Genomic DNA, 26,729 nt, shown 5'->3' on the forward strand with positions numbered 1-26,729 from the left:
TGAAAATCTGGCTCTATTCCCTTTCACCCCCTACCCCACCATCCACTCCCTTCTGACCCTGTAACTCCCCAGGATAATTATGTCATTATTTTGGTTAGACCAGTATGTGCCATTTACATTTTTACATTATTAGTTCTGTTTTGTTGTTGTTAATCCTCACCAAGGATATTTTTTCCATTCATTTTTAGAGAGAGTCGGGGGAGAGAGGGGGGCTGAGGGAGAGAGAAATAGAGGGAAACATCAATTGGTTGCCTCCTGCACATGCCCTGGGGCCATGGAACAAACCTGCAACCCAGGTAGGTGCCTTTGACCGGGAATTGAACCTGTGATGGCGCTCTAACCACTAAGATCCCTGACCAGAGCTTACGTTATTAGTTCTGATCATTTTAGACCAGCATTTGTGAAAGGGGGGTTCAGAATACATTTCCACAAGATGTCAGTAGGAGTAGGTCTATGATTCAGTATGTTTGGGAAATACCAATTAAAGTTAAAAACATGTTCCTACTGTAGGACTTCTCAGAGCCTTTAATATGCCAGTGTACTTCAGGAGGGACATGGGTAGGCAATAGTTCTCAAACTTTTGGCCATGGAACCTTTCTTGTACAGAGCCTCTTGATGCAACGCAGTTTGAGAAACATTGTTTTGTATGCATCTCCTTGGCCAACGACTATGTTTCAAAGTTAGAAACAGTTTGGCTTCTTTCAAACAAGCCCCTTTTGGAGAGAGAGAAAGTAAACCGCAGAGAGCATGTGTGTTGTTGAGCCTGTGGACAGTGCTGGTGTGAACAGCAGCCTCATTTGATTGACTTCTTTTTCCTTCTCCAAAGACTGACCAGCACGATCACGTGTCCACTTGTCGTGGAGAAGGTGAAGAGCCTGCTGAAGGGTCAGGGCTTCCCAGATTATGTGGCCTCTTTTGGAAATTCTCAGGCCCAGGATGTGCCGGACTGGGTGCCTGTCCACTTCATCACCCAGGCACCCCACACGAAGGTACGGGGGGAGAAGTTGAAGGCCACGTAATGGCGATCTCTCTTTCTTCCATGCCCCTCCACCCCGTGGGAGGTAGATGGCTCTGGGCCGGAGCCTGGGATTTATCATCAGATGGGCCCGGACCTTGAATACTGATTTTGTCCTTGTTAACACTGCTGTCACTGGCCATTGATTTTGTGGGGTTGGGCCCTTTCCTGTCAGTGAGGTGGGAATGATGGCTATAGTACCGACCTCATAGGGATTGTTGAGTTAATGAGGTGATTAATATTCATGGTGCCTCGTGGTTACTCCATAACCGGGAACCTGACCATTCCTACTGTCATTGTTGGGGTTACATGAGGCCTCTAGGCATTGGATATGAGACAAGTGTGAGGACTGTCTCAAAGAGATTGAGACATCCTCTCATCCACAGAGCTGTTCCCTGGTCTATAACGGCAGCCCACATGAGAGCTTTCAATTCAAAAGTTCCCAAGAGTTTAATGGAATTTGACATCCTATAAATGGGTTCCTGATCACATGTGATTCTTCTGCCCACCTTTTCCTTTTGTCTCAGCAGTCAGTGTGGGCTGGCCCCCATGCCTGGAGGTGTGCTCTCCATCTTATCCTTTAATTGCCCAGCTTTTTCTTGTCACAGTTTCTTCAGGCCTTTCATTATCTGCTAGCATATTTATAGCATGGGGACGGGGTGAGGACGCCTCCCCAGCTTGGATCCCGCCCTTCCTACCAGAGACGGGTGATTGCTCAGTCCCTGCTGTTCAGCTGCTAAGTCTTGGCTCAGCGCTGCTGCCTCAGTGAACCAGGCAGATTGCTTCTGGCTTCTTGGAGACGGGTTAAGACATCCAGTTATTACCTCCCCCTCAGAAGGGAAACAGGTTGGGAGGAGACGCAGCAGCGAGGACATTAGCACTGCCAGGGTCTGTGCTGGTCCAGGGAGCTCAGGGCCTGGGGTGGGTTTTGGGCCAACCTTTCAGGAAACCCAGGTAGAAGCAGACATGAGAGCATCTGCTAAGCTCAGTTATACCAGCTGCTTGTTGCATCTTCTCCTAATAACAGGATAGTCAAGGATCTCTCAGCCTACAAATTGCTTCAAAGGCAGTTCCAGGCTAAGGATCCCACCAGTGCCTTTTTGGCAGGCACAAATTTAGCAGGCCTGCTAGCTTCTCATGCCTTGAAGAGATGTGTTTTTAAAAACTTGTTATTGTGGAAAATTTCAAACATACACAAAAATAGAATAATACAACGGAATCCCTTCTAACCATCATGCAGCTTCAACAGTAATCACAGTTGCCAACTGTAGAGGTCTAGAGTCTAGAGCAGGGGTGGGCAAACTTTTTGACTCGAGGGCCACAATGGGTTCTTGAACTGGACCGGAGGGCTGGAACAAAAGCATGGATGGAGTGTTTGTGTGAACTAATATAAATTCAAAGTAAACATCATTACATCAAAGGGTATGGTCTTTTTTTTTTAATTTTATTCATTTCAAACAGGCCGGATCCGGCCCGCGGGCCGTAGTTTGCCCACGGCTGGTCTAGAGGCAGGAAAAAGATCGGGAAGTCCCACCAACCGTTTTCCCCCTGGGGCTGCCCAAACAGAGGCCCTGGGGCAGAGGCCTCAGGCCCAGCTCCCACAGCGTCCAGTTTGAACTGGCAGCTCCATGGAGGCACTCTGTTCTGGTGGAGAGTTGGCAGTATTTTTGACAACTCAGACTCTGCCTATAAACCCAGTGTAACACTTTAATTGCCAATTGATGAAATTAGGTAAATGAAAAGAAGGCACTTACATTTCTTGTAAGTGTATTTTAACATGATATGCAATTGGGTTTAATTTGTTAATAATACCATCCTCTCTTTCTCCTCCCCACCCAATGCCCGTTTCTCTCCTCAAGTACCTTGGAGGTCGCTGTAAACAGATAGAGGAAGTTAGAGCAGGCAAGGCCCTGAAGGTTCTACAGACATGCACTGGGCTTACAACTCCCAGGTGATGCTGGCCTCTTTAGAAATCAGAGGAATTGGAAGGAATGGAAAAATTGTGCTTTAGGTGTTAAAATGTTTTTGGAGCATTGAGTACTTTAAAATATGTGCTTTCTCTAAGCGGTTTTTATCTGAACTTTGAGAGTCTATTCATTCTCTTGTTCAGAACATTTTGTAATATGTGAAACATTTTATAATTAAAACTCTGAACTGAAGATTAAGTTTGACTTGCAGTTGGCGTAATAGTCAAACTGATTAACAGCATTTTGTTTTGTAGGATGTCTGCCAGCTCCCACTGGCTTTGGTTATAGAAGTGAAGTGGACTAAGTACGGATCCTTACTGAACCCACAGGCTAAAATAGTCAACGTAACTGCAAATCTAATTTCATCCTCATATCCTAAGGTAGGCCTAACTTCAGTTTCAAGGTATAGGTTAAGACCCAAGTCCAGACAAAACTCAAGTGTGATAGTAAAATTTATTATTTTGTGAAAAATATTATAATTAAAATGGAAACAATCTAGATTATTTTTTTAAAATATATTTTTATTGATTTCAGAGAGGAAGGGAGAGAGATAGAAACATCAATGATGAGAGAGAATCATTGATCGGCTGCCTCCTGCATGACCCCTACTAGGGATTGAACCCGCAACCCAGGCATGTGCCCTTGACTGGAATCAAACCCGAGAGCCTTCAGTCTGCAGGCCGACACTCTATCCACTGAGCCAAACCAGCCAGGGCAACAATCTGGATTCTTAAAACATTGTAGCAGTCATTTTCTTTCACTTAGCCAGTGGTTCTCAACCTTCCTAATGCCGCGACCCTTTAATACAGTTCCTCATGTTGTGGTGACCTCCAACCATAAAATTATTTTCGTTGCTACTTTGTAACTGTAATTTTGCTGTTATGAATCGTAATGTAAATATCTGATATGCAGGATGTGTTTTCTGACAGTCGCGACCCACAGGTTGAGAACCGCTGATTAGACTCTAAGTCTTAGAGGAAAAACCTCCACTAACAAGGGTTTTATTCACAGTAGCACGCTTGTTTAGATTTGATCTTTAAAATTCTTAGGAAAATTGAGTTGTGATTGACATTGATGTGTTGGGACAAGCTGGGTAAAAGTTATTTCATCTAAGTTAATGGCTGATTAGCCCTCCACATACCTATCAGATTTTTGAACGGACCAACAATGGTCGGTGAGGAAGAGAATGAAAGATGTCCTGTCTTTGTTATCCCGGTAACACACGGCGGCAAGGCTTACACCACCCTGGCTTTTTATTACAGACCAACTCCGGAAAAGAAAGGACGGTTCTTATTTCCACTGCGGTTACTTTCGTGGATGTGTCTGCTCCTGCAGTGGCAGGCTTCAGAGCTCGGCCAACCATCAATGCCAAGCTGCCCTTCAATTTCTTCTTCCCATTTGTTTGACGTAAGTCATTAAAGAAAGGAGGCTACACCTCTAGAACAGAGTGGCTGTGGGGCCCCTCAGCAACATCTCATTTTATTAGACTTCCAGACCAGTACACCTCCCCTCCCCACTCATTTCCCTCCTTTTGGAAATTTTATTCTACTTGGTTTGACTTTAAAATGGGGCACGATCTGATCTTGGTAATTTCCAAAACTCTCAACACACAGACCCTACGTGGAAACCAAATTGCACCTTTGGGAAGACGGTAGAGAGAACAGACTCTGAAGTAGCAAAGGCATTGAGGGCTTATCCAGTTCACTCACCTCCTGCTTTGATGTGAGTTGTTGTTAAAATAATCATTGTTTTTAGTTCAGGTTTTCTTTCAAGTCCCATTGAAATGAGTACAAAAATAGCGAACTATTGTATAAGCTCATGCAGATAGAATACAAGGCCTCAGGAGGGGGTCTTCCCCCAAATGTCATGTTAATTAGAGTGGAGTCTTGGGTCCAATTGACATTTCTGTACCAGGCACTGTCGCTAGCGAGCTCTCCAACTGGTGGGCTGGTGTGGAATGCCACAGAGCAGTTCCAAGCAGTTGAAGCTGGAAGGAATATAGTAGGAGGGTCCGGGGGAAGGAGAGAGTTTATGTTATACATTAATTGTACAGTAATTGAGAAAAATGTCAGGTGGCAGAACGAGGTGGAGCCAGCTAGCAGCTGGGTGATGCAGCTGGATGATGCGGAGGAGGGGGTGGGAACCCGAGGACAGCCTCCTTGGGGAACTGCCCTACAACAAGCTGTTCAGAACAGCTTGGAAATAGAAAAGGCCTTTCCTGAATGGGCTGGTTGTTAAGGTAGCTTCCTTTTTTTTCTTTTGTCTTTCAGAGTGCTCATATGAAAGAACGCCTCAGTATTCACGTAGAACGTGAAAACTGCATTTGATGAGATTAAATGTTGTATACAACTAGTGACTGTCCAGCTTTGTTGTACATTTTCAAGCAAGAGTCAAGTGTTCAACATGAGAAACAGCTTATGATACATTTGTGATACAGTGCAGGTGGGAATGGGATGGGAAGCCCTCGGTCACACCGAGGAAGAGAGAGAGCCTTCCGGAAGACTGTCCCTCCAGGATCCAAGCTGGGTAGGAGGCAGAGACATCAGACCAGCCCTGTCCCGCAGATGCCCCACGCGTCTCATTCACAGCCACAGCCCGTGAGGCGGTGTCTCTGGAGTGGAGCAGGGATGCCTCTAGTTCACCTCCCCCAGAAGTCCGTGCTGTCTCAGTAGCTTGTTAAGTCTTCCAATTTCTTGTTCCTGTTATTACAAAAGCAGAGAAATAACTGAATTTACCTCTGAGTCTCATCAGGGATGTGACCATCATTCCGTGAGCCCTGGTACGAGGACAGGCCACGAAGCTTGTGGAGTCAGCCCGCTGAAGGTGACTGCCACAGTCAGATGGGGTCCAGTGACAAGAGGAGGGATGCCCAGCCTAGCTCTGGGAAGGAGGCAAGGACAGGGAAGGCTTGGCCAGGGGGAGGGGTGCTCCTGGCTCAAGGCCCACAGGAACGAAGGCCTGGTGTGAGAAGCACTGTGCTGAGGTGGGCAACTGCCAACAGGTGGTATTTCCCCAGAAGTGCTTTCTTACCTTCTCAGAGCAGCTGAACTCAAGGTGCTGGATCTTGGCAGCCAATTGCATATTTATCTGTTTTAACCTCAACAGTTGCCGTTCTGAACGTGTCTTAACTGAGATAATTATTCCTGAAAAATAATTGAGGGTCTCAATGATCCTGGTTTCTAATTTAACCACTTGAAAAAAAAAATCTGTATTCCTTATAAATGTATACAGTTGAGAAGAGTGGTGACAGACAAGTAAAACAGTCATTGCTTAAAGGCATCTGAACTAGGAGGGTCAGATTTTTCATTTCTGAGCGACTCATTTCTGAGGATCTCGTGAAATACTTCTCTTTGGTTCCCAGGGGCTGAAAAATCCTTAAAAATAATCACTCGCCGAAACCGGTTTGGCTCAGTGGATAGAGCGTCGGCCTGCAGACTGAAAGGTCCCAGGTTCGATTCCGGTCAAGGGCATGTACCTGGGTTGCGGGCACATCCCCAGGGGGTGTGCAGGAGGCAGCTGATCGATGTTTCTTTCTCATCGATGTTTCTAACTCTCTATTCCTCTCCCTTCCTCTCTGTAAAAAATCAATAAAATATATTAAAAAAAAAAAATCACTGAACAGATGAGCATTGAGCTCCTTAGCACAGAGCTTCTTCACCACAGCACTGCCTGGCAGCAGTGTGTGCAAAAGCCACAAAGGTGCTGGCCTGGCTGGTGTGGCTCAGTGAATAGAGTGTTGGCCCGAGCACTGACGGGTTGCGGGTTCGATTCCCAGTTAAGGGCAGGTTCTATCCCTGCCTCAGTTGGTGCATGTGCTCGAGGCAACCAATCTCTCTCACATAGATGTTTTTCTCTCTCTCCCTTCCTCTCTCTTAAATCAATAAAAATAAAATAAAGTCACAGCAGAAACATGAATTCTCTGAGATAGAGGCTCCCTGTACAAACAGGGTGTGCAAGGCATAGGCTTTTTACCTAAAATACGCAGTATTTCCTCAAGTGTGTGCTCCACAGCCAGTGTCTACAGCATGTGAATAGGTATTACATACCCAGAAAGTATCAGATTGGTCAATTTGGAAAATACTACAGTTCTCAGAGCCTTCATCACACTAACACATGTTGTGCTTTTCTCAAAGGGGGCAGGATCTAGCGTAAACCATTTTTCAGCTTCCTTGCATCCCTTTTGGATGAGGCCCCTCCCCAGGTGGGTAGGGTGTGATTAGTCTAATACAGTGGTCGGCAAACTCATTAGTCAACAGAGCCAAATATCAACAGTACAACGATTGAAATTTCTTTTGAGAGCCAAATTTTTTAAACTTAAACTATATAGGTAGGTACATTGTTATTAACTTAATTAGGGTACTCCTAAGCTGGCCTTTGCTAAAAACGTCCTCAATCTGATTGAGGTACGTTCGCTGAGGTCGACCCCTTCAAACTCTCCCATCCACACTCATCTTGTATACTTGCTTTGTCTATCTTTTGTCACGTGCGCCATTTGCGGACGCGACTAGCACTAACCACTGCGCAATGAGACTGCTGACTGACTGGCTCACTCAACTCGTGCATGAATCGCGCATGCCTCCCCCGCGCTGCGTATCCCGCGGCCCGCCTGCGCCGTGTCTCCTGTCGCCCGAACGACCGACCGACCGACCGACACCCCCCCACTTCTTCTAACGCCACTTCTTCAAAATAGACTCGCACAGGCCGAAAACCGACTTCTGCGCATGGGCCACGAAGTTTCAATCGCAGTGTACGTGGTATTTTGTGGAAGAGCCACACTCAAGGGGCCAAAGAGCTGCATGTGGCTTGTGAGCCGTGGTTTGCCGACCACTGGTCTAATAGAAATAGGGCCTAAAGGAGAAAGGTAGTTCCTCTGAGAGCACATGTCTCGGTGTCCGTCTTAGCCACAGAGGTGGTGGTGGGACCCCAGATCAGACCACTTCACTTTCCTCTAGACGGCGGGGAGGAGAGGGAACCGACCTGGAAACCAGGACCTGCAGCCTCTGTGTCCACTCCCAGGCGCCACCCGTTCCTATCTGCTCTGCCACCCAGGGGTGCAGGGGACATACCGTTGATGATCCGGGCCACCCGCCACAGCCGGAGCAGAATCAACAGGCCAAGAGCCTCAAACTCATGCTCCTGGAACAGGACGACGATGTCGAGGACAAATGAGACCACAACGACAACAGAGTCCAGGATTTCAAACTTGTGGTGGAAGAACTCGAAGCGGAAAACAGATATTTTAAAGAAAACCTCTATCATGAAGAAGGTCAAGATGGCAATGCTTATGTAGTGGAACACCTGAAGGAGACAGGAAGCACAGTGAGAGCAGGTCCGGGCTGGGGCAGGTCACACAGACCAGCAGGCCTCGAGTGCACCTGTCAGGTTGCCAGAGAGAGATTTCATTCACTGACCAGTCCCAAGCCGCTGCCAGCACCAGGCCCTGTTCTCGGGCTGGTAAAACAGTGGGAAGAGCAGACAGGGCTCTGCTCTTTGAAGGACAGCTGGGCGATGGCGGATTGGAAAACATCCGCCGTGCCTATTAGCATAGCAATACTATAACCATGCAGAAACCTTATTTTCTTTCATTGGGCCTTTTCATTTTTTTCCCTTTGACTCAAACTCGCCTCTCACCCAGCACCCTGACTCACCCACCTTGCTCAATCATTAAGCCCTCAGAACAGTGAGGTTCTGGTCAGCATCTAGTAGTCTTAGAACAAGTCTATTGATTATAGAGACAGAATTTTCAATCAGACTACAGAGAAGCATGTTGGCCTCAGTTTCCAGGAAAGCAGAGCAATCCCTCCAAACATGTCCTTGCCCAATCAGGACAGAATGACTCCATGGCTGACATCAGGACCAGAAACAGTGATCAACTACCCTCTACCCTAGCGCCAACCAATCAGTAGAGACCATGACCCTAACTCCTTGAGTCATGATTAATGATCCCCCCCTCCCCCCCCAAAGTCCTTTCCCTGGAAGCCATGGAGAAGGAATTTTTTGAGCAGTCGCTCACCTGTGACTCCAGGCATGGTGCCATCTCCTTAATAAATCCTTACTTCCTTGGCTGCAAACTTGCATTTGATAAGTGCAGGCAAACAGGCCCTTCAGTTGGGTAACAATGCCACTGCTTGGAATTTATCCTACAGCTTATTGATAATTTTAAAGGTATGAAAATGCTATTGTGGTTCTGTAGGAGGAAGACCTTATTCTTATGTACATCAAAGTATTTAGGATGAAGTGTCATGATGTCTAACTTACTTTCAAATGGTCAGACAATAATATATGGGTGTGTTTGTGGATAGAGATATAAAGCAAATGTAGCAAAATGTAGATTTGCCTCTTTTTTTTCATAATCAAAAAGTTGAGGAAAAGGAAGGGCACAAGACAGTGAGTTTGCAGGTATGTTATTGATTCTGTTAAAAAAAATAGAAGGAAAGAGAAATTCATCCATGTATGGAAGGACTGGGGCTGGTCGCAGAGGGACACCTAAGGGTGCCTTGGGAAAGGGGCCACGCGTAGTAAGGTGGTGTTTTACACCTGAAAGGGCATTTTCGAATTATAAATCAACTTTTGTTTTTAAAAAAGTATTGGGAGAAGCTTTCCAGCCCCCGACTGTCTCCTATGTTACTGACGATGGGCCACAGGTGGTGTATTTTTGGGGTATCCAGTGCCCCTTGGGCGAATGTTGGGGAGGGACTCCGGCAGGAAGTGTGAATCAGGGAATAAATAGTGGCACGTCCCCGATGGCTCCAGCCTAGAGACCCCATCAGAACGGCTCAGGAGGAACAGCTCTTCCAGGGGACGGGGAAGTATGGTCTCCTGGTCAGAGCGCCCCTCTGGAATCAGGGACACACTCCAGCTCAGCGGTCGGCCTGGGAAGCCATCAAGTGAAAGGAGAAAGTGTCCTGCTTGTAGTAAATGCTTTTCTATAACTTTCCTCTGCCCTTTGGCTAAAAGCACCCCATCTGCTCCCATGCAGCCTCGGGCGGCTGCTGTCCACCCTGCTCTGTCCCCTCCAGCGCAGGTACCAGAGTGAAGAAAGCATAAGGGCCGTGGACACGCTACCCTGCCGGCGTAGTTGTTCTTGTCCGGCTGGATGATCTTCAGGTCCAGGATGAGCTCGGCCAGCACCAGGAGGGCATCCAGCACAACCAGGCAAATGATGATGACCTGCGGACCCAGGGAAGGAGGAGAAGCCATGAGCCCTAAAAGGAGACCGCCTTCTATCTTTCAAAGGTTGGTTTGGAAACATCTGGATGAAACCACTAGGGAAAAATGCCAAGGATGGGAGGCTGCTGGCTATGGCCCAAGCACCCTGTGGGGAGCCCGCTGGGGGCCAGCTCTTCCACAGAAGCCCCTCCTCCCCCTGCTACCTTCCCGGGCTGTTCGCCACCTCAGTGCCTGTACCAGGGCATCTCGGGACAGCTCACTCACTGACCCTCTGTCACTATTTGTCTTTTTTTTTTTAATATATTTTTTTTTATTGATTTCAAAGATGAAGGGAGACAGAGAGATAGAAACATCAATGATGAGAATCACTGATCAGCTGCCTCCTGCACACCCCACACTGGGCATTGAGTCCACAACCCAGGCACGTGTCCTGATCGGGAATCGAACCATGACCTCCTGGTTCATAGGTCGACACTCAACCACTGAGCCATGTCAGCCGGGCACTACTCGTCTTTTTCTTACTCGTTCACTGTTTCCCAGCATCTCTCAAACCAAACTGCTAATTCCTAGGTGGCAAACAAAATAAGCAATAAAAACATTTTGCCACATTTTTATTTTCCTAGTACTGTGCATTGCTCTCGCTCGGGTAAGCCCAGAGTAGATGCTCAGCAAATAATGAGCAACATGCAGCCTCAGAGGTCTGAGTGGTGGCAGGAACCTCCAGGCTCTGCCCGCTTTGGGCAGTTGGGTTATAGTGATGTCCACTGTGCACATAAAACAGCTGCGGTGCAGAGCCGGGAAATACCTGCCCGCCTCAGGTGGAAAGCCGAGAAGAGTTGTGGGAAAGACAGTCATGACCTGGGGGCAGAGGAGGGCAGTGGGAACCAGAGCGGAGGGAGTGGGTGATCGCAGTGATGGTGGTGGTCCCGGAGATGGAGGTGGTGACGACTCTGATAAGGGCACTAATGGGTGATGGTGACAGTGTTCAGAGAGACCACAGGGATGACAGGATGGTGATGGGAATGGCAGCAATGGAGGGACCCAGGGGACGTTGCGTGACTTTCTTCCTTTGGAAACGGTGGACCATTACTTGCTTCCCCCGGGGCCTTGCCGCTTACACTCTCAGGTACATCTATTTTGGCCTCTGAAGGTTAATGTTGCCATTAATTTTCTTGGCAGTTGCAGGATGAAATTCTACAAGTTCAGGCCTACTAAGAACGATGTACTGTATACATTTTTTATCATTTCCACCTGTAGCTAATTATTTCAGTAATTAAATTATTTGATGATATGGATTATTGTGAAATTGCATGGCAAACTGTTTTTCAATGAAGTTTTCATACAGATCAAATTCAGCAGCTTAATAAAGATTCAAGCCCTGACCAGTTTGGCTCAGTAGATAGAGCGTCGGCCTGTGGACTGAAAGGTCCCAGGTTCAATTCCGGTCAAGGGCATGTACCTTGGTTGTGGGCACATCCCCAGTGGGAGGTGTGCAGGAGGCAGCTGACTGATGTTTCTCTCCCATCGATGTTTCTTAACTCTCTATCCTTCTCCCTTCCTCTCTGTAAAAAATCAATAAAATATATTTTAAAAAAAAGATTCAAGCTTTTGGTGGTGTTTTCCCCTTTTCTTTCTTCATCCTTGGTTTTATTTTAGAGCTAAACGGATCTGACTTAAAACCAAGGCACAGAAATATTAAAAACAGACTGCATATTCAGCCATAAAAAGGGACAAAGTACTGGTACATGCTATGACGTGGTTGAACCTAGAAAACATTATGCTAAAGTGAAAGAAGCCAGATGCAAAGACAGTCTGTATTGTATGATTCCATTCATATGAAATGTCCAGAACAGGCAATTCTATAGACGCAGTAAGATTAGCGGTTGTCAGGGGCCGGGAGGTTATTGTTTAATGGGTACCAAATCTCCTTTGGGGTGATGAAAATGTTCTGGAACTAGATAGTGGTTATGGCTGTGCAACATTGTGAATGTATTAAATAAACGCCACTGAATGATTCACTTTGAAATGATTAATTTTATATGAATCTCAGGCCCAAGGTCACAAAGCTACAATGCCTGGGTCCCCACCCTGTATTTTCTCTTGGTTGTGCCATCCCATGTGTGCCAGCAGTCAGCTGTACATCATGTCACCTTGGCCACCTCAAACCATGTGGAACAAGTGGTTTGAAGGAAAGGGATTCCAGAATCTTCTGTATGCTGATCCTACTGGCACAGATCGAACCCGAGCCTGAACCTGTGTCCCCCGCTGTGAGGTGGCCACCTTTCTTCTACTCTGAGTCCCCTCTCCACATCTGGTCATGTCACCCCCTCCCACCCCCTGTAAACTTTCCATGGCTGCCCACTGCCCAGGGATGACGACCTTCCAGTGCCTCCTCTCTTGCCAAGCGGTCCCTCTTCTCACCACACACATGCCTCGTGGACCCTCCTCAGTCCTGCAACGCTGCCGACCCTCTCCTACCTCGGGCCCTTAGCAACAGGGCCATCTGCCTGGAAAGCTGCTCCCTCTCCCACCCACTGAGCTCACTCCTGCCCAGCCTTCATGTGTTGGGGGGAGAGGGGCATGTCACCTCCTAGACATGTCTCCCCGTCCCCAGGATCTCTCAGAGCCCCCTCTGTTTTCCTACAGAGGGCTTCTCTCCACTTGTAACCAGTTATCTGTCCGGGTGGTTTCTGGAATGACTGTATCCGTGAGTGGGGCAGGAACATGTCCACTGCGCTCACCACTGTACCCCTTCTCCCCCCACACACAGGTGCTAAGAAACGGCTGTTGAGTGAATGACTAGACATCTCTACTTGTTTTTCCCCAGTACCAGCATCTCCGGGGATCCCAGCTCAGGGGCCAGCTGGTGGGCTGAGTCAGGAGAAGGGGGGCACCTCCCCGAGGGGGATAATCCAGGGCTCCCCTTGCAGCTGGAAGGAAGCTGGCTCCTTCCTCCTGCTCCTGAAAATTGAGGGTTTGGGATTTCAACCCCAACAAGTTAATACCACGCTTTCTTTCCTGTCGCAGCCACAGAGGAGAGCACTGTGCCAGGCTGCTGGGCCTGCATTCTTTCTCGAAGCCACATAAAAGCGACAAAAGACCAAAATAAGTTTTCCCTGTTTTACCCTGGAACAAAGTCAGCGATGGGAGAGGCAAGGGCCGCTTCTCTCTGCTTCCAGAAGGGACACTGGCTCTTGGTAGGAACCGGATTATCTTGACCCAGGGTCCCCCAAATGGCTCCATGTGGTAATGGGGCTGCGTGCTTCCCCAGTGTCCCTGGGCCTCCTGCATTCTCCTGGGCCTTACACATGCTCCTGGACTCCTGCCTGCCACCTGAGGGCTGGCCAGACTCCACCTGCCTTTATCCTTCACAATCAGATGGCAGGACAGATCCTGAACTCTGGAGAAAGCTCCATTCCTTTGCTGTCCTTTGAAGCCCCCCATCTGCCTCTCATGGTCTCCCCATGACCACACCTGGAAGTCGGCGGTGAGTTAAGCCTGGCAGGTATTTTTGGCTGAGACTGAGGCCCCCAGGGTGAAGAGTGGGTGTGGCCTGGCACCCTCTCGCCTTGTGGGGCTGGCACGTTTTTTCTGCCTCCAATGTTTATCCTTTAATTGACTTTGTGAGTGTGCGGCAAAATTTGTATAACATAAAATTGACCATTTTAAAATTCAGTAGCATTAAGTCTCTTCCGAAGGTTGGGAACCACCCACCACTATATAGTTCCAGAACATTTTCATCACCCCAAATGGGAGCCCTGTACCCATGAGGCAGTCTGCCCATTCTTCCCTCCCTCCAACCTGTGACAACCACCAGTCTGCTTTCTGTGCCTACGGATTTGCTCCTTCTGGGCATTTCACACAAATGGAATCATACAATACATAGTCCTTTGTGCCTGGCTTCCCTCACTCAGCAGCATGTTCTCCAGGTTCATCCATGCTGTAGCCGGTGTCAGCGTTTCCTTCCTTTTCCTGGCTGAGGAGTATTCCAGTGGGTGGATGGACCACATTTCGTTTATCCATTCATCAGAGGATGGGCCGTTGGAGTGTGATTTAATCCCTGAAACGGGGGACCTGCCCCGTGGACCCAGCACTGTGTAGGCGCCTGGCACATGGTCGGTGCCCAGGAGACATCTGCACCGTGAATGAGGCAGTGGCCGAGATGGGCCCCCACCCCAGCCTCGTGACTCTCAGCTGAGGGCTCTGCCCACCTACCTGAAACCTGTGGGAGCTGAAGAGCTTCTTCAACTTGGTCCTGAAGTCTAGAGGGCGCCTGGGTGTGGAGACAGGGGCCGCAGTTGGCTCAGCAGCTCTGCCCTCCTCCTCTGAGGCTGGTGTTGGCGGCGGCGGCGGTTGCTGCTCCTGCTCCTGCTCCTCCTCCTCCTCCTCTTCCTCCTCCTCCTCTTCTTCATTCTCCCATTTCTTGTAGTTGATGTTCCAGGCATGGCAGTCATCGCCGACGACAGTGAAGTGCCGCAGGAACTTGCTCATCCTCTCGGCGGGAGCCACCTTGGCCCTTCGGGTGACCGTCTAAAGGGAGGGGACCGAGAGTGAGCGCTCGGCAGGGCGGCCTCGGAGCCCGGAGCCCGACCAGACCACTGGGACCCCACGTCTCTCTGGCGGGGAGCAGGGCCCCAGCTGGGCCACAGGGGTGAGGGCAGTCCCAGAGCTCAGAGCACCGTGTGAGCACAGAGACCGTGAGGTCACAGTGGTTTCTTGTGCTTTTATTTTTGGAATCCAGGCTGTCAGTGTCAGTGAGGCGACAGGAAATGCCAGACCCCATCAGGCCTATCACTGTGGTCTGGTTGGCAGTAACCAACGGAATTGGTACTACAACCCAGTTACCAAATACCCATCACGGGCCCAAGTGTAAAGGTCGGAAGAAGGCCCCATGGTTCAGAGATATCACAACCTGAAAAACCAGAGGCGAGAGTTGCAAGGGGGAGGGGAAAGCCAAAAGTAAAAGTACCCAGTTTCATGCCATGGCCGATCAGTCCTTGAAAGGTGAGAAGCAAATGGATTTTTTTCTAGGTTCAGCTGTTTTAAACACACGATGGACAATTACTTAAAGACCAATGGTCTCAAAGCAAAAAGCAAATAATCCTCCTCTCTTGGCCCAGATAATACATTTTTAAAAAATATATGTTTTATTGATTTTTTACAGAGAGGAAGGGAGAGGGATAGAGAATTAGAAACATTGATGAGAGAGAAACATCGATCAGCTGCCTCCTGCACACTCCCCACCGGGGATATGCCCACAACCAAGGCACATGCCCCTGACCGGAATCGAACCTGGAACCCTTGAGTCCGCAGGCCTACGCTCTATCCGCTGAGCCAAACCAGTTAGGGCGATAATACATTTTTTAATAAAGTTTGATAATGAAAAGTTTCAGGTATGGATGCAAGAATAGGCAATATGGTCAGTGGAACAGAAGAGAGCCCTAAGCAGAACCTGGATGTGATGGTGGTGGCAGGTCAGATCAGCGGGAAGGGCTGGCGAGGTCAGGACAACTGGCTTTCCCAATAGAAAAGTAAGTAAACAGAAGACCCCCCTACAACACAAAGAATAAATTTAGGAGGCATTAGCATTAATGTGTGTGTGTGTGTGTGTGTGTGTGTGTGTGTGTGTGTGTGTATGTTTTTAAAACTTTAAAAGTCTTAGAACAGCCGAAACCGGTTTGGCTCAGTGGATAGAGCGTCGGCCTGTGGACTGAAAGGTCCCAGGTTCGATTCCGGTCAAGGGCATGTACCTGGGTTGTGGGCACATCCCCAGTGGGGGATGTGCAGGAGGCGACTGATCGATGTATCTCTCTCATTGATGTTTCTGACTCTCTATCTCTCTCCCTTCCTCTCTGTAAAAAATCAATAAAATATATTAAAAAAAAAAAAAGTCTTAGAACAAAATACAAGTATCTTCATGACCTCAAAACAGGGAAAGATTGTTTAAAGAAGACAAAACTGCTTGATCGGCATGGCTCAGTGGTTTAGCATCAAGCTATGGCCCAGGAGGTCATGGTTTGATTCCAGGAGGTCACAGTTCGATTTCGGATTGTGGGCTCAATCCCCAGTGTGGGGCGAGCAGGAGGCAGCCGATCAATGATTCTCTCTCATCACTGATGTTTCTATCTCTTTCTCCCTGTTCCTTCCTCTCTGAAATCAATAAAAAAACCTATATTTTATATATATATATTACAGTTTTTAAAGTATTACATATAGTATTACTTATGTCTCCCTTTTCCCCCATTGACCTCTCCCCGGCTACCCCCACCCCCTAGCAGATTCCCTCACCCCCCTACTGTCTGTGTCCATTGGTTATGCTTATATGCATGCATACAAGTCCTTTGGTTGATCTCTTACTACCCCCCCACACACACCCACCCCTGCCTTCCCTCTGAAGTTTCATAGTCTATTTGATGCTTCTCTGTTCTGTATCTATTTTTGTTCATCAGTTTATGTTCTTCATAAAAATGTATTTGTTAAAAAAGAAAACAAAAACACAAAGAAATGGATAGAGTTGACTCATCAAAACTAAGAGCTTTTCTATCTCACAGACACCCCTACAAAGTTAAGACACACACAGATTGGGAGTAAGTATTGCAATGTACTTAACAGACACAGATTTAGCATCCCGAATATATAAAGAAACGTTACTTCAAAAAGACAACTCCATGGAAAACTAGGTAATGGATATGAAGCAGGTCACTTAAGAGAAAACCCAAATGGCCAAGATACTCAGCTTCACCAGCACTCAGGAAAATGCGAGGTGACGTAACATCGCACACCTTTTCACTCCTCAGGTTGGCCAGATTGTAAAGCCTACGATAGCAAATGTCGGTGAAGGCGTGAAACAACGGGGTCTGTTGAACACTGAAGAACAGGCAGTGGCACCACCATTTTTGGAAGCAATATGGCATTGCTTTGTCAAGATGAAGTTGTGTATATCTCTCTTAACGATCTAGTGATTCCATCCCCAGATGGGCTCCCCCCAAAAACTGCCCACATGTGCTCAAATCAATGACATGCTCAAGAACGTTCACCAGAAACGTTCACCTGAGTGGTGGGAGGTAAATGGATCCTATTTGTGTGAGTTAAAAGAAATGCCTCTGTATATCACTGAGGACATCTGCATGCACCCGGCCACAGAGATGACTTGGTCGGATCTCCCCATGCTTTCAGTGATGGGGTGGACCATGAGCTGCCAGGGTTTGCTCAAGGTCTCAGGTAACCAGCAGCCGTGCGCTGGAAAATAGGACTGAAGCTCTTTGATCCCAGGCCACTGTTCCTTCCTGTTCTGTGGTGCCTTGTACATTTCTAAGCTCCAAATTGATTATAAGTCTCTTTCATAAGCCTTTCCTGAATCCCAATATTTTCTTAAGTGCCCTGAGATTGTAGGGCAAGGTTGCAGGTGGTGTGTGTGGAGGGGATGGTGCTCCAAAAGGCTGTATCTAGGAACCCCTTTGACCCCAGACTGCCCCCCTGCCCAGTCTCCCATATTGTTCAAGCACTGTGGGAGCCCCTGATTTGAGACTTCCTCTGATGCTAAGAGGCCCAACTAGAGCTTATAACCTCCCAAGAGTGAACCTTCTGAATCTGGCCCCTTCCAGGATCCTGGGGCCTGCCTGGCTTTCTTCTCTCCTGACCCCCACTACTCATTTCCTCTTCCGTCGTCTCCCTAGACCAGGCCTTTATCCTCTCACCCAGAAGACTGCAACAGCCTCCTTATCCATCTCTCTCCTTCGACCCAGTTCTTCCAGCACATTCTCCACCCAGCAGCCTGAATGGATTTTATAAACCTTCACCTCTGACCATAGCACCTGATCATATCACTGCCCCCTGCTTTTTGCTCTTTGAATAAACTACATGGCCCTGCAAGGTGTGACCTCATCTCCTACCCCACAACCTACCCCTCCAATGGGGTAGGTGCAGCTGTTTATTAGTTCTCTCTCCACACTAGCATTTAAACGCCATCAGGGCAGAGTGTGTGTCCCCAGAGTCTCACCTGACACCTGACTTAGAAGCCCACCAAGCGCCTGTTGGCTGAGGGCCCTTGTACCCCGTCTCCCATGTCGGGCTGCGACTCGTCTCAGGCTGGATCCTCCATCACTTGGTTCCCAGGGCTGGCCAAGGGTGGCTACTGGCCATACCTCCCCCCCAAAACCTCCTGTGCTAGTCTGCAGCATGGGGGCGCCTCCGAGTGCTTTGCAAAAACCACATATTTTACAGAAGAGGAAATTTTTCATCCTGAAACCTTGCGACCAGTAAAAAGAAGCAACTTTTAATAATTTGGGATGAAAATATTTACAGCACCCAGCAGAGCAGAAAAGAACTCTGGTTTTAAGTTTAAAAAATCTGTCATTTCAGAAGCAGAAAAGTTCCAGAAAAGGGCAACCATAGAGCTCATCACGAAAATGTTGTGGGCCTCCGAAATCCACCACCCACCCTGGACTCCCCGCTCTAGTGCCCCCCACCACTAGCCCTGCCCGGGAGGAAGGACTGACTCAGTGAGTAAGGCAGAGCACCAACCCAGTGCCTGGCCTGGAGCAGCCACTCCATAGTGACGGCCATTCTTCTTCAACGTCGAAAACTCTCCTCTCCACTGCTCCCACTTCATCACCGTCCATGAGTATTTCACGTCTTGGCTTCCTGGCCGGCTGCCAGCTTCTGCAACCCCCAGGCTGTTGAGTCTCACAAACTGTTGGATTTCCTTTGTGGCTTAAGCTACATTGAGTTGTTTCTGTCACTTACAAACCCAAAAATCTAGACCAGTAGAGTCCCTGACACTGGAAACTGCCCATCTCCATGCCCCCTGCATTAACCCTTACTGTCCCACTATATCCTGACCCTACTCTCTCTGGGGTCACCTTTAGATCGAAGCCCACAGCTGTGGTTCCCATCTGCTTGACTGTACTGCATCCTGTCACACTGCTGACTCAGGTGTTTTTTAAAAATATGTTTTTATTGATTTTGAGAGAGAGAGGAAGGGAGAAGGAGGGGAGAGAGATAGAAAGATCAATGATGAGAGAGAATCATTGATTGGCTGCCTCCTGCACGCCCCCTACTGGGGATCAAGTCTGCAACCTGGGCATGTGCCCTGACCAGGAATCAAATCAGTGACCTCTTGGTGCATGGGTCAATGCTCAACCACTGAGCCACACCAGCCAGGTTGACTCGGTTCTTTTTGACAATCTTGCCTCGTGATTTTTCTCCTACGACTGGCCATCCTTCTCAGTGTCCTGTACCATGTCCCTGTCCTGCCACCTGGAGTCCTTGAGATTCTGACCCTGTCCTAGGGCAGGGTGACCTTCCCCTTTGGTGGTCTCAGCACACCTGTGTTCTTAACGCTGCTCATGTTCAAAGTCTCAGCCAGATGACTGGTATGCTGTTTGCTGCGACCCAAACTTCCCTCCCAGATCCACTTCTTCCACGTTCCCCCAGGGCTTGGCATCACATCCACTTCGCTGGCCAAGCCCAGAACCAACAGTCATCCCTGGCTCCTCTCTCTCCCTCAAGCTCATCAATATCAATGTAACCTCTTCAATACGGCTCACCCTCCACCTTCTCTTTTCCATCTAACCCTCTCCCATCAACAGGACACCTGCACCAGCCTCCTCATGCGGCCTCCTGGCCCCACATTCTTTCTCCACACAGCAGTAGCCAGGATCACCCTTCCCCACTGCCCACCTGGCCATGTCCCTGCTCTCATCTACGCCACCCCTTCCCCCCCCCCCCCCCGCCCGCCCCATGCCTGCCCACCACTGGGCTCAGGAAAAGGCAGAGCTGCCTGGGTCTCTGGGTGTCCCCAGGCCCCGGTGTTCTTCCAGCCTCTGCCGCACTCCAGCTACACCGAACACCCCGCAGTTTTGAATAAACCATGCTGTCTCTTGCTTCTGGGACTTTGCACAGCCTGTCCCCACTGTCTGTCTCACCCCAGTTCTCTTTCAGGCCTTACAAACGTCTCGATTTTATCCCCCTGGGAGGCCTTCTTTAACCACTGCCTGCTGGCTTAGCGGCCTTCCTCTATTTCCCCACCATGCCACTTACCTGTGAGCACTGTGCCTCTTGGTTCTGCCTGTCTCCTGCCAACTCTGGGCAGCCCAGGCTCTTCCTCCCTCAGTCACAGGGAGGGGCTTCATAAATACCTAATAGGCGAGTTAACCAAGAGCTACCCCTCAAAGATAATCGAATCGCCGGCCTTCTTTACACGTGACAGGTATTATACCAGAACAATTACTACCTGGGAGAGGCGAGATGGAGAAACACGTTCTCATGAACGTCTATTTTTACGGGCTCTGAAGCTGCCATCTGTAGGAGGGGAAGTCCCTATGTCACGGTCATCCAACAATCACAGAAAATGGCACTTTTTAAGAAATTCAGCCGATTCCCGATTCCCAGGGCCCAATGTCCTCTAAGTCCCCATTTTCCCGTTCCCCTCCCAGAGCTCACTTTTGGGGACTCGATGTGCTTATTCATCCAAACCTCCCCACCCTAAAAACTACGAGACACAACAGCAGCGACATCTATTATTACCAATTATTAGTGATGTTATCTGTTATATTAGCGCATCACTAAGTTCCTTAAAGGCTCTATTTCATTTAAAGTCCTAACAACCCTCTGAGGTCAAGGCCATAATTTTGGGTCTAGGTGAGGGAGGAGGCACGTCCGAAGTCACACACTTGGAAAATGGCAGAGCCAGGACCTGTCGCCTGTGCGGGGTGACTCAGAGCCCATGTGCTAGAACACACGACCAAGAAAAAGCCAGGCAGCCAATGACTACATATACCCCTATATGTCCAACATATGCATAATTGGAATCTCTGAATAAGGAAACCAAAACAATGGAACAGAACAAAGTGTTTAAAATATAATTCAAGAAAACATCCCTGGCCCTAACTAGTTTGACTCAGTGGATAGAGCGTCGGCCTGCAGACTGAAGGGTCCCAGGTTCGATTCCGGGCAATGGCATGTACCTTGGTTGCGGGCACATCCCCAATAGGGGGTGTGCAGGAGGCAGCTGATCATTGTTTCTCTCTCATTGATGTTTCTAACTCTCTATCCCTCTCCCTTCCTCGCTGTAAAAAATCAATAAAATATTTTTTTTAAAAAAAAGAAAGAAAACATCCTTGAAATAAAAGACTTTTTTTAAAAAATACTTTTTTTCTGATACAATCCTCCTAAAAAAAAGGGTTGGAGAGAGCAGCCCTTATTGGAGAATATCACAGGGCTGACTGCACTCCCCAACATTCTACTCCAGAAAAAAAAATAAAAAAATAAATACTTTTTTTGTAGGCCAAAACTGGTAAAGATAGACAATTTCATGTGATTCAACCTGTAATATATACTAGTTTGTTTTTTCAATTTCTTACATTGAGAACTTGTTCATGCAGAATTTAAAAAAATGAACAAAAAAGCATCAGTGATAAAACCAGCATATGAACTCAAGTCTACCAGCTCTGTTCTTTCCAAGATGCTCTGCCAATGCGGGGAAGATATGCCAGAAAAGCTGGATTTTTAAGCAGAAAGAATGATGAGAGTGTAAGAGGCAGAATCAAGGTTCTGAGATGCAATCTTCCCTCCCTTAGCAGATGGGGAAACTGAGGCTCTATAACATGGCAACCGTCAGTTAACCTACAGGCACCTGGGTCTCCTGTCTTCTGGTCCAGGGGTTTTAAAACACACCCAGGCAAGGTCAAAGAAGTTGTCGCCAATCCCAGCCTTCTCCCCTTCCCCCACAGCCCATCCATCACTAAACCCCGTGCATTTTAGCATCCAAATGACCCTGGAATCTTTTATATACATATATTTTTTTATTGATTTCAGAGAAGAGAGACAGAAACATCAATGATGAGAGAGGATCACTGATTGGCTGCCTCCTGCACGCCACCTACTGGGGATCGAGCCCGAAACCCGGGCATGCGCCCTTGACCCGAATCGAACCTGGGACCCTTCAGTCCTCAGGCTGACGCTCTATCCACTGAGCCAAACTGGCTAGGGCCCTGGAATCTGATAACTATGTCTCCCATCCCCTGCCAGGGCCCTGGCCCTGAATCCTCCTCTCAGGGGGAGGATGTACCAGCTCCCACGGCTGTCCCCTTCACTCCCCCGTTCTCATCAGCAAACATAACCATGTCGCGCCCTGTGCAGAAAGGCCTGAGGCTATTGTCCTAGAAAGGCCTGCTTGGCCCCTGGCTGGCATCTGGGAAGTTGAGACTTGGGGAGGGTTCATTGCATTCCCTGATAGGAACTGCTCAGTGTGCCCACAGTTTGTGTAAACAACGTAGTTTATGTTGCACACCTGCTTGCCTTCTCAGAGTCCGCCATTTTTGTAAGGGCTGGACAGAATGCCTATGTGAGCAGCCCCCAATGAAAACCTTGAGTTTCTATCGAGCTTTCCTGGTGGGCAACATCGCGCATACGGAGTCACAACTCGTGGCTGGAGGTGTCCGGCACGTCCTGTGTGACTCCAGCCGGAGTCTGGTTTCCTCTGGGCTTCACCCTGGGTGCCTTTGCCCTTTGCTGATTTTAATGTGTGTCCTTTTGCGGTAACAAGTCATAGCCATCAGTCAAGCTGTAGGCTGGGTTCTCTGAGCTCTCCTAGCAAAACGCTGAGCCTGGGTGATGTTGGGGACCTCTGACACACTCCCTTATTTAAAACACTTCTCGGGCTTCCCACTGCTCTTAAAAATAAAGACCAAGTGCCTTCCAGAGGCCCACGCCTATTCTGCATGCTGTGGCCTCCACCTGCCTCTCTGACCTCACTTTCACCACCCTCTCTGCTGGGCCACAGTGTACTCAGCAACACGTTCCTTCAACCACAGGGCCTTCGCAATCCCTTGCCTAAAACTCCAGCCCCTCTTCCACTGTGTCATGTGTCTTCTTTAACCCCCTTCAGGCCCTAGCCAGTTTGGCTCAGTGGATAGAACATTGTCCCATGGACTGCAGGGTCCAGGTTCGATTCCAGTCAAGGGCATCAACCTCAGTTGCAGGTTCTATCCCTGACCATGCGGGAAGCAACCAATGGATGTCTCTCACATTGATGTTTCTCTCTCTCTCTCTGTCTCTCTCTCTGTCTCTCCTCCTCCTTTTCACTCTCTAAAAATCAATGGAAAAATATCCTCAGGTGAGGATTAACAACAACAACAAAAGAATAACCCCCTTCGGGAGGTCTCTCTCAAGCATCCCAGCTCCAGACTGGCTACCACCCCCATTGCACTCACAAAGGGTCCCTCTCTCCTCCCCTGTGGAGGCAGGTCCAGCAGTTTCTGTGACTGTTGGAGTCTGTCATCCCCATCAGGGCAGAGACCAGGTGGGTTCCTGCTCAGGTATGATCCTCTGTGGCTAGAGGACTGTCGGTTCCCACCACAACTACCTGGAGGGTCCCAGCAGCATGCTCACCACCCCTGGGCCCTCACCCGCCCCTCCCGGCCTCTGGGCATCTGTGTTCTGAGGGATGCCTATTTTTAAAATCAGGGAAGTCTTTAAATAAGCGTAACAGGTTTTCCTTCTCTAGGGTGGGGAGGAAGTTTGAGGTTCAGGGAAACCACCACCTGTGACGGCTGACCAGCTTTGGGGGAGGGGCCACTGGCAGCCCAGGTGCCTCCCAGCCACACCCCCTCTGAGCCTAGCGCTGCAACATTTCTCTCCTTTTCCACTGGGGTCAGGATCCCTCCTTTCTTGATAAGCGTCTGTCAACCCAGCAAGATGATCACATCACGAGGCTGGTGGTAATACCTACAGTAGTGGAAATCGTAGTGATTACAACTAGAGTACCTGCCATTTCTGAGTTCCGTGCAAAGCCCTTTATAACACACGGCAAACACTCCATGGAGTGGGGGCGTGAAACTCCATTTACAGACACAGAAACTGGGAACAGATAGGCCAAGCAACATGCCCTAGGGCAGGGGTCCTCAAACTACGGCCCACGGGCCACATGCAAATACAAATATTGTATTTGTTCCTGTTTTGTTTTTTTATTTCAAAATAAGATATGTGCAGTGTGCATAGAAATTTGTTCATAGTTCTTTTTTAAACTATAGTCCGGCCCTCCAACGGTCTGAGGGACAGTGAACTGGCCCGTTTAAAAAGTTTGACCCCTGCCCTAGGGTCACACAGCTGGTGAGAAACAGACCTTGTTTTCTGACCCAGGCTGTCTGGCCCAGAGCTCCTCCTTTTGTTTACAAAAGTATAGAAAGAAAACAAAAGCACAGAAAGAAAAAATATGCAGTGATCCAGATAGAAATGAAGACTTATCGGGAGTGCGAATGAGTCATCGGGGTGACTCTATCCCCCAACGTGTTAGCAGTGCTTTGGCCAGGACAGAGTTCAGGGCACCCATCTTCCCTGCCTCACAGTCTAACCTGTGGCTCTCAGTCCTGGCTGCACATTGGACACATAGAAGCTTTAAAGAACTCCGATGCCTGGGCCCCACGCCCCAAGATTGTGATTCAGTCGGTCTGGGGATGGCCTAGGGGTTGAGATCTCCTGTGCGCAGCCCAGGCAGACAACTAGCACCACAAATGAACCCAGAGCCTCCAGAAGCCTCGTGAGAAATGAGCCAAAGGGCTACAAGGCTTTCTAAGCACCCCTGGCTCTCAGGTTCCCAAGAGGTGGCGGGTGACACACAATCATCTGAGATGAGGATAGGTCTGCTGATGGGCTGCAAACCCAGCTTATACTCATGATCAAATCCCCAGCTCCCCCCCCCCCCCCCCCCCGCTGCTCCCCGCCTCCTGAGTTTAAGTGTTCATTATAGTTGGGCACCTTGCCAAGTGCTTTCCATGCACAATCTTATTTCATTCTCACCACAGGTCTAGCAGGGAGTTATTGTTCCCACTTTACAGAACAGGAAAACTGAGGCTTGGAGAGATGGGAAGGGGCAGAGAGGGACTCTGAGCCCCTCTCAACAGAGCTGGCTACAGCAAACCAGGTCTGAGTCATGGCTAAAAACCCCACCAGTCTCTCCTACAACACAGTTTTCCTTTCAAAAACAAGGAGAACTGAGAAAATTACAGAGCTCCTAAGAGCAATCCTATTAAAAGGTTTTAAAAAACACAATTAATTCCATAAGATACTGAAAGGAACTGTTCTTTGAATCAGTTAAGAGGCTTATTTGCTATAAGTGGCCCTGGCCCAATCTTTCCAGCCCCTCACCATGCCCCAAGGCCAGGCTCTCAAATGGCCCGTGTGATGACACACAAGCTTCTGACCCTCCAGGTGTGTCCTTAGTTCTGCATTCCAACCCTCTGCCTCCCCTGCTGTGTCTGTGGCCGAACACCCACCTCACCCCTGTGACATGTCCTGGAAGCTTCCTAGCTTCATTCAGGCCCCAACTCACCTAGATTCCCACCCCCAGCTTCACCTGCTGTCATTCACCCCAATGAGCAGACCTTGCCCTTAGATCAGCGGTTCTCAACCTGTGGGTCATGACCCCTTCACAGGGGTCGCCTAAGACCATCGGAAAACACATATATAATTACGTATTGCTTTTGTGATTAATCACTATGCTTTAATTATGTTCTATTTGTAACAATGAAATTGGGGGTCACCACAACATGAGGAACTGTATTAAAGGGTCACGGCATTAGGAAGGTTGAGAACCACTGCCCTAGATCAATTTCTTTCAGTGTTAATACCATGGAGACATGAGCAAAAGGAAATAAATTCACAATAATCCCAACACACCAAATTTATCATCTACCAATCCTATCTACCTATCTCTGCCCCTAATCTATGTCTTTTACAATTATAATAAAAGACTACAGATAATGTTGTATCGTCCCCCCCCCCCCACTAATTATATGCATCAGACTTATTTATACTTTGGTTAAATTTTATATATATACATATATATATACATATGTACATATGTATATATATATGTATATATATATATATCTTTTAAATATATATATGTATATATATTTTATTGATTTCAGAGAGGAAGGGAGAGGGAGAGAGAGATAGAAACATCAATGATGGGAGAGAATCATTGATTGGCTACCTCCTGCACACTTCCTACTGAGAATCGAGCCCACAACCCGGACATGTGCCCTTGACCAGAATCGAACCTGGGACCCTTCAGTCCACAGGCCAACACTCTATCCACTGAGCCAAACTGGCTAGGGCTATTTATACCTTTTTAATGGCACAGAAACCTACCAAGGAAAAACAGCTCTCACGATTGCGTTTTCTGATTGTTCTTCATTTTTAGCATTTTTATCACCAATACTAAAACCACATTTTCTCACTTTTTAGCATTTCTGAAATCTGAATGTGTTTTACAATTGACCAATTTCAGCCTTGTGTCGCATTACATCACAGTAACTGTCGGCACTGTTTCTTCTTCATAGTACCTAATATAATGGTGGGTCTACAATCAATGGTGTCTGATATGCTAAGAAATATGGTGCCATAAATTGTACTTTTTCCTTTTTATGGGTCATTTCCTTTCCCATAAGTGAGATGAGTAGATTTGATCCTAGACATTTTCATGATTCCTGATACACACCATCATTTTTCCCCCAGAATAGCTGTGTGGCCCTAGCTGGTTTGGCTCAGTGGATGGAGCATCAGCCTATGGG

The 26,729-nt window shown here is 48.2% G+C and overlaps 2 protein-coding genes and 1 non-coding gene across 9 annotated transcripts in view; 2 read left to right on the forward strand and 1 right to left on the reverse strand.

Annotated features, from left to right (window-relative positions):
• TCTN1 (tectonic family member 1) overlaps positions 1–6,236 on the forward strand; it is a 23,801-nt gene extending 17,565 nt beyond the window's left edge. The window contains exons 12-16 of one of the 2 annotated variants that reach the window (XR_004974888.1): positions 827–989; positions 3,237–3,362; positions 4,245–4,389; positions 4,596–4,704; positions 5,253–6,236. Coding sequence is in view for 1 of the 2 variants with exons in the window: in XM_036354090.1 (XP_036209983.1) it covers positions 827–989; positions 3,237–3,362; positions 4,245–4,388 (433 nt within the window). In the remaining variant the exon portion in view is untranslated. The remainder of the gene's footprint in view (positions 1–826; positions 990–3,236; positions 3,363–4,244; positions 4,390–4,595; positions 4,705–5,252) is intronic. The other variant, XM_036354090.1, reaches the window with a different exon arrangement.
• Positions 5,540–26,729, reverse strand: part of HVCN1 (hydrogen voltage gated channel 1) — a 26,672-nt gene continuing 5,482 nt past the window's right edge. For 4 of the 6 annotated variants that reach the window (XM_036354091.1, XM_036354094.1, XM_036354092.1 and 1 more), the window contains 4 exons: positions 14,368–14,682; positions 10,048–10,152; positions 8,049–8,280; positions 5,834–6,125 (listed from right to left, as the gene is read on the reverse strand). In XM_036354091.1, the coding sequence (XP_036209984.1) occupies positions 5,857–6,125; positions 8,049–8,280; positions 10,048–10,152; positions 14,368–14,682 (921 nt within the window). In that variant the 3' untranslated portion in view covers positions 5,834–5,856. Of the gene's footprint in view, positions 5,682–5,833; positions 6,126–8,048; positions 8,281–10,047; positions 10,153–14,367; positions 14,683–20,193; positions 20,474–26,729 lie in introns of those variants that run through there. The other 2 variants (XM_036354096.1, XM_036354095.1) reach the window with 2 other exon arrangements.
• On the forward strand, positions 21,272–21,395 carry LOC118678690. The gene has a single exon (XR_004974976.1).

Source organism: Myotis myotis, unplaced genomic scaffold, assembly GCF_014108235.1.
Source record: "Myotis myotis isolate mMyoMyo1 unplaced genomic scaffold, mMyoMyo1.p scaffold_m19_p_20, whole genome shotgun sequence".
Classification (NCBI taxonomy): domain Eukaryota; kingdom Metazoa; phylum Chordata; class Mammalia; order Chiroptera; family Vespertilionidae; genus Myotis; species Myotis myotis.